The sequence below is a fragment of the Propithecus coquereli genome, unplaced genomic scaffold (assembly GCF_000956105.1).
Source record: "Propithecus coquereli isolate 6110/MARCELLA unplaced genomic scaffold, Pcoq_1.0 Scaffold15, whole genome shotgun sequence".
NCBI lineage: Eukaryota > Metazoa > Chordata > Mammalia > Primates > Indriidae > Propithecus > Propithecus coquereli.
Window position 1 is genome coordinate 6509940 of NW_012139413.1, and position 14521 is coordinate 6524460.

General features: G+C 34.0%; 1 protein-coding gene across 1 annotated transcript in view; it reads right to left on the reverse strand.

Annotated features, from left to right (window-relative positions):
• SPATA16 (spermatogenesis associated 16) overlaps window positions 1-14521 on the reverse strand; it is a 248859-nt gene that overhangs the window by 147814 nt on the left and 86524 nt on the right. The window contains exon 3 of the mRNA XM_012640216.1: window positions 12255-12400. Coding sequence (XP_012495670.1) covers window positions 12255-12400 — 146 coding nt within the window. The remainder of the gene's footprint in view (window positions 1-12254; window positions 12401-14521) is intronic.

Below are 14521 nucleotides of genomic sequence, written 5' to 3' on the forward strand. Positions count from 1 at the left end.
ATGCCTCTAACCCTCGCTTGGGTGAGGCAAAGACATAAAATGTAACCGTAATGTTTGTACCCTCATAATACCCTGAAATAAAAAAAAAAAAGAAGACAATCATTGTAATTATTCTGAAGAAAGATAAAAAATTAAAAAGCTGAGAGAATACTAAGGATTCTGTGAACTCATATAGTGGTACTAAAAGTGTGGCTTGCAAGTCCCCAAGGGTTCCTAGACGTTTTCAGGGGACTTACAAAGTCAAACTATTTTATAATAATATGAATCTATTATTTTCCTTTCCACCGTATTGGCATTTGCACTGATGTTGCAAAGGCCACAGTGAGGAAAACTGTTGGCTTCTTTGCAGGAATCAAACCAGTGATACCAAATTGTTCTAGTAGTCACTGAGTGTATTCTTCACCATTATGTGCATGCCATGCACTCCCTCCCCCAATTTTTTTTAAATCTCAATCTTTGAGTACATGTCTTTTTTAATATTTAGTATGACGAGGTAGGAAGTAGGCATGAAACACTTCTGCATACCGAAATATGATGGCTGTCTCGAGGAAAAGTACTTTTGCACTTGTGCCATTGTTTACATTTGTGAGCTGATTTAGCTACTGTTTCTGTGGAACACCATGTTTTACTTGGAAGAACAAATTATGATTATCAGACTTGGAATTTGGCAGACATTTTCTTGAAAATGAAATGTGTGCCTGTCACTTAAAGGAACACAACTGACAGTATTTATTGCCAGTGGTAAAAATTTGAGCTTTCAAGTAAAAATTAGAATTTTAGAAAACTTACATCTGTCACTGTGAGTTTGACAGCCACCCAATGCTTAAAGGTTTTTCTAATAAGATTGGTGATGCTAACAAATGCCATTTTTAAATTTGCTATTGCATAATGAAATGTGTCAACATTTGGAAATCTGCATATTATTTTCCAAATGACCAATGCTTATGCATAGATAAACAATCCACTCAAAGTACAAGATAGACTATTGGCTTTTAATGTTACAGGGTACAAAAGCTGATTGATATGGTTTCAGAATCCGTATTGCAATTCATCTTTAAGAAACTACCACTTGTCAAGTCTTGGTGTAATATCATAGAATAATATTCAAGATTATCTGAAAAAGCTATTAAAATTATTTTTTCCTTTCTTAACTACATACCTTGTGTGACACTGGATTTTGTTCATATAATGCAACCATATCGTAACAGATTGAATGCAGAATCAGATATGAGAACTCAGCTTTCTTTTTTAAAAATTTTTTTTCTCAGCTTTCTTTTATGACACCAGACATCACATAGATTTCCAAAAATGTAAAACAATGCTACTGCTCTCATGTGTGTTTTTTTTAAAAAAACATATCATTATTTTTCATAAAATATACATTTATGTTAACATGTAATGGGGTTATTGTCATTTTTAAATGAATGAGTAAATAAATATTTTTAACTTTCTAAGTTGTAATTTCTATATGGCAAGTATTTATAGTTAAGACCCACATATGCAAAAACTCTTTGGGATCCTCAATGATGTTCGAAAATGGAATGGGGTCCTAAGACCAAAGTTTCAGGACAACTATGTAAGTAAATAGTCAAAATTTGGACAAAGGCTTTAACAATAACATTGAAGATGAAGAGGCACATGGAATATAATTGTTTGATAATTCACATTATATTACACCATCCTTTTGCCCTCTTTCCTGAGACTAAAATACTTCCCACCCTTTTTTTGGATACATACATATGACTTCTCAATGCTATTCTCACATTATTTTCTTCTCACAAAAACCAAGAACTACTTTTCTCAGAGCCTGTGTGTGTTGAACAGGTTCCACAAGGGAAGCTTACAGGAGTTAGAAGTCTAAAAACAGCACATTGATGAAGTTAAATGTAGCATGAAGTTCTATATTAGACTTTTTCATCTGCTAATCTCTTACTGTTAAAACACTCAAAAATCAAACACTACTGTGAATTCAACTGACTACTGTGTCAAAGTCATATTTGTTAACAAATGCTTAATAACTGGTAATATCATAAAGAACATTTATATCCAATTACAAAATTACTTTGCCTAGATGAACTAGGAAAGGCACATGGTCTGCATTTTCTTCAGTGAGGAAGATTCGTAAGAAAGGCACATGTCACACGTTATTAGTTGTGAGCAAAGTTATAGGTCATGCCACCAATAAGACATTTCTGCTCAAGCTAAAGGTGTTATAACTTAACATATGGCTGCTCTTCAGACTTCTACAAAAAATGAGAAAAAGTCACAGGCCCAAGAGAGGATGAATATGAGGAATTCTTGCCATAGCAACAGAAGAGGAAATGAGGGAGGGTTTAAGGAAATACAGCAGTAACAGTATAACCACAGAATTTGCAAAATGCTTGTTACAGCTAAGACTATGTTGTCAATGATGTAAAATATCAATGGAATGTCCATGAAAATATCCATACATATGAAATATACATTCTTGCATTGTGAAAAGTCAAAAGGATAACAGAGTGATATCTATATCTGTAAGGTTGTCAGCTCATCTAAGGTAAACTATTAGAATGAGAGCAAGTTGGGCATGCCCAATAGATTTCTATCTGGAAAGGAAGTAAAGAGAAAATTTAAATATCTAACACAGGCTGGCAAGCGCTACACAATGTTTAAGGGTTGGCATCTGAGCTATGTTTTTCGTCTGCTCCTATAAAAACTGGTTTGATACAAGTTTGTCTCTTGCTACTTGTAACCCTATATGTAATAGCTTATATAGTGACTTCTCCATGCCAAGTGTCTCAGAGAAGACCCTTAGGACTGAGAGGGTGTGTAAACACAGAGGGAAGTTGCCTTGAGAATAAGACACAAACATCACTTCTATAGTTTAGCCTGAGTGAAGCAGATTCAGTGGGAATGAGCTTTAGTCCCTTAAAATGTGTTGGTTAAAATTGGAAATGTGGGTAGTCTTCCAGCTTTCCTCTAAGTTAATCTTTTTTTAACTTTTTTGAACATCCAGTATTCATCAGCTCCTTGTGTTTCTCTAGACTTCCTCAGTTTTAGTATTGGTCCTTACCTATGCCAGTTTTTAACTCATTGGAAATCTCTTTGTGTGTAGAGGTAACAAGCAAACATGTCCCCATATGGATTATAAAAATAATTTTCTCCTTGTTGGTATTAGATACTGACCATTCACCATGTTAGCCAGAGCAACTGTGCTCGTGAAAAGAATTTATGAATTTTAGACTCTTGTAAAATTTTAGGATGGCCACCTGAAGTATTTAAAATGCCAGAATGGTGACATTAAGCTAAGATGTGAATAGTTTTTCATTTGCAAAATATTTTCACATTGATAATATCATTTGACCCCTTTCACAAGTGTTGAGGAAGATATTGTGATTATCCTTTGTTTAGAGTTGAAGAAACTGAGGCAAAGGGAAATTAAGTGACTTGTGAAAGTCAAGACCAGCCACCAACGTTGTAGGGATTCGAATTTAGGCCGTTGGTTGCTGAAGCTTGTTTCCCTACATTACAAGGAAACTTACAGCTTTTCTCTTTATTTGTCATTGCAGAATTAATCCTTGACAATCCAGAACCTGTTTTTTCTTTGATTTTTTATCTTTCAGGAAGTAGAAACAAAAATATCTCTTCTGTTCTTATTATGCATAGTTACCTCAGGCCACACCACTCACATGTTTTAGAACGTTTCAAAATCTTAAGTACAAGAATGCTTTTAATACCCCAGTGAGAATTTACAGAGGAAGAGGTTGCAGAAAGGCTAAGTGACTCGTTCAACTCACCAGAATGGATTTTAGAGCTGGTATATTAGAAAGTGGGAAACAAATGTAAAAGAATCATCTTAAGACAACATATGAATAAACCCATCCACAAGGAGTATCTATGCAGCCTTCCTGCCAGCTTCAAGTATCAAAATGAACAATATCTCCTGAAGTCGATACTCAGAACGGGAACTGTGCATTAAAATGGGATCTCCCTAATCGGTTTTCCAAGAACCACATGGAAATCAAAGGCAGGGAACAAATCAACAGCTATTAATAGTAGACCTACAATCTAAAGAGAGGCCCTGAATGACAGATGTATTGTTGCATAAGGATACCACTCCATCACATTCATATACTGCTTGCTCATTTATGAACCATTTTCTTATCTAGGAGTAAATGGGAAAGAAAGATAAAAGAGTTAAGACCAGGCTAAATTGTAAGAAGAGAAAGAGTGAAAGCTAGGAAAGATGATTGTAAACTAAAATGCAGTCAACTTACATATAAGGGTAGAAGATGAAATGTCTGGGTAAAGAGCCATGCGAGGGACAGCAAAGGGCAATGGAGGCAATACAGGGGTGCTGCAGCCAGAGCTATTGTAATTAATTAATTTATTGCAAGCTCTGTTATAATGAAAAAATTATAAATATAAGCATTTCAAAGGTGGTAAATGTATTTCATAAGAATGAGTTTGATCCCTTTATCACATCTTTTGCAACTTGGACAGATGTAGCTAGGCCCGTTGAGATTTTAGTACCCTGGCATTTTTTTAAATGACCGAAATAATGTAAAATTTGACTAGGCCCTTGTTTGCTTGCACATGTTAATTGCTCTCTTCCTGCCCAGCACCCCTTGTTCTCACAGTAATTATTAACCGATGATTTACCCTTTCTTTGTCAAGCAGGAGGAGGAGACAGCTCCTGGGTCATAAGGAAAATCTAAGAGTTTGTTTTGCAGAAGAAATGAATGCTCTTGAGAAAGCTGTCACTAGCTGCTGACACCCAGAAGTCTGGATACTCACAATGTTATCTGGGATTAAAGTGACACAGACTTCCCCTTTGGTTCCCTGAAACTTCTCCTTCCTTCCTAGCATCATAAAATCTCCCTACTTCATCCTTTTGTCAAGATGGATCTGAGAGACCTTGCTCCCCCCTCTTCTTGCTTTGACCAAATAGAATAAACCTTTCTCGTCTCTAAGCACCTGTGTCAGAGCGTTTGGCTTTAGCTGCACATCAGGTACATGAGCCTGGATTTGGGGTTTGACAACACAAGCTCCTCAAGAAATCTGATCCAACTTCAGAACCTATTATCGAAAGTTCAAGGGAGGCCCAGTCTGCTTTTGTTCTGCCTTTGTTGTCTTCAAATTTTCCTCTCTTATTAGACACAATCGTTGTTGTTTCTCTTCCTCCTCCTCCTCTTCTTCTTTAAAAAAGAAACTTACAAGATGTCTGAGCCATCTGGATCCTGTTTCTTGTCTTCTTACTAAGATAAACAAATGATGACCCTCAGACACTTAGCCATTTTTATTCTTTGGATAATATAGGGCCATGTTTAACTATTTTCTGGCATTTATTTGTTTTAATCTTAATTATCTTTTCCTTTAATTTTTATTTACACATATAAGGCTGTGTGTTTACTGTATAAGGCTATTTCATTAATTCATGTGGCAATCACAAAGAAGAGGTGAGGCTTCGGGTATTAGGGAAGGAAGGATGGTGGCGATGCTATATATTAGAAACTTGTGATTTTAAAGTTGTGCTGCATCAATATTGTAAAGTAGACTTGCTAAATGTTATTATTCACACATCATGCATGAGGAAAGCAAGGCTTTTCAACACAGTGAGTGAAGTTGTAGCTGAATCACGTTTTTATGACTTCAAGGGTCAATGTCTCCTACATCCCAGTGCTACTCCAACTTGTACGAAACTCCTCCAGATATTGAAGATGGTATGAGTTTCCTCATTTTCAGGATGAAATGCAATGGCAGGCATAATTTTTTGGAGAAAGAATAATGACTGTGATATGATAGGTTTGCTGGGATGTTGTTTCTTCAACGGTAAAATGGTAATAAGAAAACCTTCTCAAGAAGTTATTGGAAGGACTAAGGGAGATAGTACGGGAAGGATCTAATTCACACCTGCCACATGGTAAGTGTTCAATAAGTGCTTGTTCTTGTTCATGCTTGAGAACTATTTCTTAACATGGTCGACTTTGCACTGCAGTAAGATATTGTTGTTGCTTTCTGCAGTATGGTAAAGTGAAAACAGTCTTTGCCCTTCCACAGAAATTGGCATGTTATATACATATTTTTCTAGGGGTTAAAAGAAAACTTGGGGTGTTTAATATGATCTGAAGTTGAAACATCATTTTCTTGGGGGAGGGAGGTCTTACTCTGTCGCCCAAGCTGGAATGCAGTGGTGCAATCACAGCTCACTGCAACCTTAAACTCCTGGGCTCAGGTGATCCTCCTGGCTCAGCCTACCGAGAAGCTAGGACTATAGGCATGCACCACCATGCCCAGCTATTTTTTTTTTAATTTTTGTAGAGATGGGGGTCCTTCTATGTTGCCCAAGCTGGTCTTGAACTCCTGGCCTCAAGTGATCCTCCTGTCTCAGCCTACCAAAGTGCTGGGATTGCAGACATGAGTCACCACACCTCGCTGGAAGCATCCTTTTATAAGTGGGTTTATTTTCATGGGGATACAATAGCATGAGATATAAAGGTACTAAAAAGTCATATAGCATTTTAATATGCATAACTCCTTAAAGAGGCAAAGTGCCTAACTTGCAGAAAGTTCAACAAGATATTTTTAAAATAGCAATGTGATGATTTCTTTTTATTTTCTCCACACAGGCAAGTTCATACAAACATGAACACATGGACACACAAACATGTATAGATTGTGTTTATTTCATTCAATTGAAAGAAACAAGCAGTAATCTAGGAATCACAGAAAGAGAAGAAACAGGAATTTTCTAACTTGGGCCTTTTCTTTAAGAGTTGATGAAAATGAGTATGGATAATGCAATGTCTTTTGGAAATGAATGTCAGTATTATCACAACAGCCACTCATACATTTTCCCAAAGCAAGACACTGAGAGGTACCCGGGGTTATATATACATACAGGTAAAATTCAAACCTTTTTATTTTGTGTTCCCAATTATTATTACAAGCAGTATCAATACTGATACTGAATAGCCTATGCATTTACTCATATCAAGAAACTGACACCAACAATGTTCCCTTTTGTTTTGCTATAGTATTGTAGTTTTAAATTTATCTAAGACTGTGAGAATTATTTCATCTAATGCTACAGATGTGTTGATTTTAATAGTCAAATTTTAAACTTGTAGTTATGGTAAACAAGAGAGCATTGTCTTTGAAATATTTCATTTCTTGAGATCTGGAAGAAATTTGTAAAATTCCTATAATTTCTACTGTGAATCAATTCATTCTAAAACTCATGAGTATCTGTAATGCTTTAAGCTGATAGTACTTCTGAACATAATTAACCTCCAAAATGTGGACAATGACACCCCCAAATTTGTATGTTCATAGAAGTTTCCAAATTATCTACTTTACTATCTGTTGTTGCTTCAGTGTATTTTGGCATACATAGTTTCCGAATAAAAGCCACCTGTTATATGTATCATTGTTGTACTGTATGTAATGTGTTCTTTTTCTTTGCCTGCCTTTCATATTTTCTCTTCTTTTTGGATTTTCAACAGCTTGATTATGATGTTTCTAGATGTGGTTTTCTTTGTATTTATTCTAGCTGAGACTCACTGGGTTTTTCTTTCTTTCTAACCAAATTTGGGAAATTTCCGAGAATTATTTTCTATGTTCCATTCTCTCTTTTCTCTCTCTGAGACTTCAATTACATGTATGTTAGATTGCTTGTTACTATCTCTCAAAGTAGGTCACTGATTCATTGGTTCATTTTGTAAAATATCTTTTTTTCTCTGTTCTTTATATGAGGTACTTTCTATTGATTTGCCCTCAAGTTCACTAACCCTTTCTTCAGCATTCTTCAATTTGATGTTAAGGTAAATCAATACATTTTTTATTTCAGATATTTTATTAATCTATGTAAATTTCCATTTGGTTCTTCCTACAGTTTCTGTTTCTTTGTTGGGATTCTCATTCTTCACTTATTATGTCCATTTTTACCTTCAGTTCCTTGAACATATTTTCATAACTTTGTTGAAATCCTTGTCTGTCAGTCCCAACAGCTGAGTCATCTTGGGGTCTATTTCTATGGACTGCTTATTTTCTCGGTCTCATTTTACTACTTCTTTGCATATGTGGTAATTTTTAATTTTATGCTGGACATTTTGGGTGAGATATTGTAAAGAATCTGAATTGTGACATCTTCCCTGAAAACATGTTGAGGCTCTTTTTTTTTTTTTTTTTAATTTTTTCTCTCAGAGAATCAAATGGCAAATATTCTTGTTTTTATCAAGCTTGGTTTTAGTCTTTTTTTAGGACAGGCCTATTTTGGTTTTAAGTTTAATCCTAACGTGTGGTTCTTTTGATAGATCATTGTCCTTACTCTTAAAGACCCCCCTTTGAGGTGTCACCTGAGTGCCTGAGGTGCTCAGTGAGGTCTCTTTGCCCTGGTACTCCAACGTCTCTCAGCACTGCAGGGTATCTAGTATTTCTATTTAACACTTAGTTCTGTAGCAGGCAATCTCTGCTATGTGGAATCTCATTCCTTACAAGCATGGCTCAGATCTTGGCTAAAAACCTGCAGTAAATTTTTATGCAGACTTCTGTCCCCTAACCCTCTCGAACAGCTAACTTTTCTTTGGTCACTATCCTATAATTGTAGCTTTTTTTTTTTTTTATCGGCCTGGTATTCTCATCTCTGCCTTTTCAGTTCAGTGAGACTGAGTCCAACTTGGTCTCCATGTCCCTGAATGAGGGAAGAAAAATAAACCCAGCAAAAATCTGATAATACACCATGTGCATTTTCCTCCTCTCAAGTATCATGGTCCTTCTCTCACCATTTTCCAATGCTGAAGGCATTTGACTCATATATTTTGTCCAGTTTTATAGCTGTTGACAGCAAGAAGGCAGGTCTAGTACCAGTAACTCTGTCATGGCTAGAATAAAAAAATCCATGGGCTTATATTTAACTTTCACAAAACCTTATGAGATAGTATTTTTGAAATAGGTACTATTATTACAGCCAATTTTTATAGAGAATTAAATTCAGCCTAACTAGTGAGTGGGGGAGTCATAATTTGAACCTAGGCAGAGTCTAGACTCTGTGCTATGACTCAATAAACTATGCTGACTCTGCAACATAAAATTATATTTATTTCTTTCACAGCATTTATCACATTCTATTTGTCTCATATATTTACTAATAATTATTTATTTTTATACTTTGTTTGCCACTTCTACTGGTATATAAACATCACATATTTCCTGTTTATAGCTGTCTTTTCACTGTCTAGCACAGAAACAGGCTCTTGGTGGGCATTCAATAAATATTTGTTGAATGAAAGAATAAATGTAGATGCTACTATCATAAAACAATTTCAAAAATAGGATATTTTTCCACATATTTGGTACTTAGACCTCATCTTGTTTGTTACCTGTGGCAACAAAATTCTGGAAGAAAAATAAACAAAAAAACCTAAAGGGGGGACTATATAAAACAGTGGTATGCACCATTAAAATTTTTATAATTATGTACATCAAATATAATTATATGATAGGAAAAGAATTATAGCATCATTTCTACTCTTGATAAGATAGCAATAATTAGAAATCAGTCTTCAGAAAAGTGTTCAAAATACCTACTGACAAACAGTGGTACTAGTGTGATGAAGTGAACAGAGAATCGATGTGTTTGATTGGTGAGTCTAAGCATTACTTTTGGATGAAGTAAAAGGTGATATCCATATTTGTCACTTTGGATATGTTATATAAAAAAAGGAAAGCCATTTTGAAAATAGTTGTTTTTAGAGACTTTGTATCACTTATTATTGTTTAAATGTCAATGCTTACCCGATTAATTTCAAATGTAACTTTGTTGATCTTAAACCATAAAGTTATAGTTCTTATAGTCTTCTGTATGACAAAACAGTATGCATTTATTTTTATCAGAAGCAAAATTACATGATGATTTTAAAGCTGATTTTTGTGTTAACAAGTCTAAACGTATGCAGTAGACTTACATTTACATAAAATTAAAGATGCTTCAGCAAATGCAAATAAATGCAAAAAAGGAATATTTTAATTCTGATCTGTGATTAGTATAAACTATCACAATGTGATAATAATACAAAAGCAGAATTCTGCATTCAGTGTGTAACTAATGGTTCTGAGCTATTTATAGACTAACTATCCTGATTAATTAATTTATTTTTTCAAAATATATTTATTGATTATATTTCAGATTCTGTTTTCAAATCTAGGGTCTTTAAAAATGTCTTAATATTAAAATCATATCCACTGACTTTTGCAGTTCTGTGCTATGACAAGAGCAGCAAAATGATTTATTTCACTTGGTGCATTATTAATTGTATGAATTGACTGTTTAACCTCTATTGATTTGCATTTCCTACTTAAATGTTCAACTTAGAAACAGAAGCAAAAATTATTTTATAGTAGAAAAAAATGTACAAAGTTAATTCTAACATAATAGGGAAGATCATTTACTATTCATCATTATATCTATTCCCCTCAGTAATTTTCAAGGTCTTGCTTGAAAGAACACTCTTGGTTTTAAAACACAAGTTTCCTAATTCTAGACAGTGATCCCATTGAAGCTGATTCTTGCATCCTCAGGAATTATAGCATCTTATTCTCTAACTTGGATTTTTGTGGAATTTTTGATACTTTATTCCCATTACTTATTTTTGATAACACTGAATTGAATTTTGACATATCCATACTATTTGGAACACTTTTATTATTATTGAATATGATTCAAAAGCCCATCAAACCATTCTATTAATGATCTCCAGGAAATGTTTTCTTTGAAATACAGGCCATGATGGTGGCCCTCTTTATGTATAGTGAAAGCCACGGAGAAAGTAGTATATAATTACTTTCAGTGCATCTCAATTTGTTGTTTATATATGTCTATAAATTTTCTCAGCTAGTCCCAATTTCAAATATTTTCCCCATTGTGCTCACAAGTCACCCTAGTAACCCAGAAATTCCAATATTTTGACATCCTGAAGTGCACATTACCTTTCCAATCTTATTTCTTTCAAATGGAAAAGGAACAAAATTCTTTGACAGACCATATATCTTGATACTGGGTTTGGAACGTATGGTTGCATAAAATGTTTCCAGATAATATAGAGATTAGACTTTTTTTTGGCGTCAAAGGGAATCTCTTTCTAGTTTCCGTAGTTTACTTAAGCAGGAGAATTTCTTTCAAGCTGGTCATCTTGTGAATTTCAAAGTGATTTAGTTGTCTGTAGGTCCCTGAGGTCAAGCTTAAGTCCACTATTGGGGTTGTGAAAAATCTTGGGTAGAAAGAACTTTTACATCCTAGTGGATGTGAGTTTGTAAATGACTTTTACCATATTGACACATCTCTCACTTACATATGGGTCTTAATACGACTGATAATTATGTTTGCCAGTGGTTATTAACAAAGAGGGAATTATGCTTTCATGTTGATATTAGTGTTGCCATTTATATCTAAAAGAAATACAGAATGTGAGACCACAAAATGAATAACCCAGAAGTTCTAGGTAAATTGCTGTAAGTCAGGCAGGCAGGGATAAAGGCATCACGATTTCAAGGAAAGAGTTATTTGAAAGGCATAACATAATCACTTTATCTTTGCTGCAGATTAAAACTGATTGTTACCCATGGGAGCAAGACCTGTAGAAAATAAAACACAGGAGAGGTACATTTTTATAGACGAAAAGCTAGGCCTGGGTAAACGTGGGGATTCTAGGAAGTCATATTGTAATATAATGATACAGACTTCTAAAGAAGAATAGAAATATAAAAAATAAATTTTTAAGGACATAGATAAAAAGTATATCACACCTTCAGAAAGCTGTCCAAAGGATGCTAGCATCCTTTGAATCTGCCATGCTATCACCAAACAAGCCATGTGCTTTCAAGTCTTGGGACATCTTCACAGTCAGAATTCCTTTTCACCATGCCCCATCTCTTCTGCAATTTTGGAAATCCTTCTTACCCTTCAATACCACCTTCCTTACTTACCTTATTCTCTCCCTCTTTTCTTCCTGCAGCGATTTGCTGCTATAGTTGACTGCCTTTTTATTTTGCCCTGCCTTATGAATAGCTCCTTATGTGTCTATTTCTTCCATTAGGTTTTGAGATTCCCTTTGTGGTCTCCATGATTATTTTACTCTACATAAATCAAGCAGTAAATAAATATTTTTTTTGTTTCATCCTTAAATTGAAACGAAATAGAAGGTGATCAGACAATCTCAGATAGTATCCTCTGCTAGCATGAGTAGCGCTTAGTTGCGGTTATTAGTCTTTCATTTTACCTGTGTGCATGATTCAGGGCAAGGTCAGGTTTTCTCATCCGTAGATAGCAGATAACAAGCTTTGTCTCAATGAAACTTGCCACGCTTGCTATATCTTCAGCAGATGCTTCAAAGGGTTTTCCCAGAGCTGCCCCTTTGCTGCAAAGCTTTAAAAAATACAATACTTTGAATTTCCTAATAATCTTGTCATATATTTTATCTTTTAAATAAGCAAAACATATATATATATACATACACATACTTTTTCCAAACTACAAGTAAAATATTAATATTTTGATTGTAAATTAAATAAATTGTTCCTGTTCACTATAATGTGACTATAATATAAAATAAGTGACACATTTTACTATAAAATGCTTCCTGTAAAATATTTTAAAAGTATGTTAGATTTTAAAGGAGTACCAATTGCTAAGAATGTCTGTTTTAAAAATAAAGCACACAATAAGCAAAGATATTAACAGAAAGCCAGGCATAAATCATATTAAATACCAGTGCTTTTATGAAAACCCAGCTGAGCAATGATCTAGCACACTATCAAGTTTGATTTAATATAATAAAGGGTATCGGAAGTAAACTCCTAGGAGCCATTAACAGGATCAGTGATTAATTTGAGTCTGAATCATATTCTCTAGGATGTTATTGAAAGAAAAGAAGTGAAAATTTATAAGAATTTATTGGCAGAAGCCACAGTATCTGAAAAACATGGCAAGAATGTGGAATTCTTAATAAAAATTCCAGGAAGTCAATGGTTTCTGGGCATCACAGATAAACTGTAGAGGAAGAAAATAATTAATTTTGGGGGAGAACCCCAAACATTAAGAAGTGTCAATAATATGACAAGGGTAGATCAGCACTTTTTTTTCCTCAGAGTTTTTTTACTGTTCTTTGGAATTAAGGCTGATGGGAAAGAAGCGCCACCTGCTGGTCAGTGACCTTATGCGGGATAGCTCCTTCTTCGCTCTCTTCTACCTCCGTATGCGCGTATACCAGGACAAATAGTCTCACCGGACATAGTAACATTTTGAATTGATTACCGATTTATATATACCTTAATATAAAATTTATTTCATTCTAAATACTGTTTGTTTGAATGATATAGTTTAAAATAATTTTTATGTTATAGACCAACTCTTGAGACTGGCTTGTCATGTACATTAACTGTTATCAATTATTTTCTTAGAAGTGCAATTTGTTTATTTGAGTGTGGCTATATTCTGTTCTAAAACGTATCTCCATTCTTAATTTTATCCAAAAACTATAAGCTAAAAAAGAATATAGAATCTAGATGTTGAATATTTGTAGTTTGAATTGGTAGTTACCCGCCGCTATTATTTTTTGCTTGGATATCCTGTTAGTTCTGGAGAGTCATATTATTTTTAAAACCCTTTGCCAGTTGGATGAGTGAAAATATTACTTTATTCATTCATTAAATAAATATTTATTGAGCATCTACTACTATTTGCCAGAAGAATTACTGCCTCCACCTTTTAATTTGAATTAAAATTTCCATAAATTTTGGCTATTTTTAGTTCTATGTAAATTCCTGTTTCCTATTCCTTACCTATTTCCATTGGTGTGTTAATCTTTTTCTTATTACTTGTAATAGCTTTTTATATCTATAAGCTATTATCCATTTTGTGATAATAACTATGCATATATGATCAAATGCAGGGGTTTTGCCTCCAAATCATCCTTCAGAAAAGTGTTAACTTTTATTCATCATTTTATAAAGGCTCTCAGAGTAAATATTATAAAACACTTCTCTCAATTATTTTGAGGAAAAAAGGTAGAGCCTATTTGTGGAAGATACACTGGAAACTACCTCAGTCAATGCTAAGTTTAAGTGTTTCATAAAGATCACCCAATAACTTTGGTAATAAAAGAGAGCAAATACTAAACATAGATTTAGTAATTAATCCTGAGAATCAGGCCTCAGAAATGTCACTGTGGTTGTAAACAAACCTTAAAACATAATTTTAGAAAGCACTATAGTTTGAACATGGTAGAGTGAGACATCTTCCCTCTTCTACCAATCTGATTTCATAGGACCCAAAAATACCCAAACAGAAAGTTTTCCAGGAAAAAAAGATTTTTGCATGGTATGACTATAAAGCACAAATCAATGGAAACAGAATTAGTAGAAATTATGTAGTTTTATTTATTAACATCTAAATTTTATCTTTTAAATAAGCAAAACATATATATATATACATACACATACTTTTTCCAAACTACAAGTAAAATATTAATATTTTGATTGTAAATTA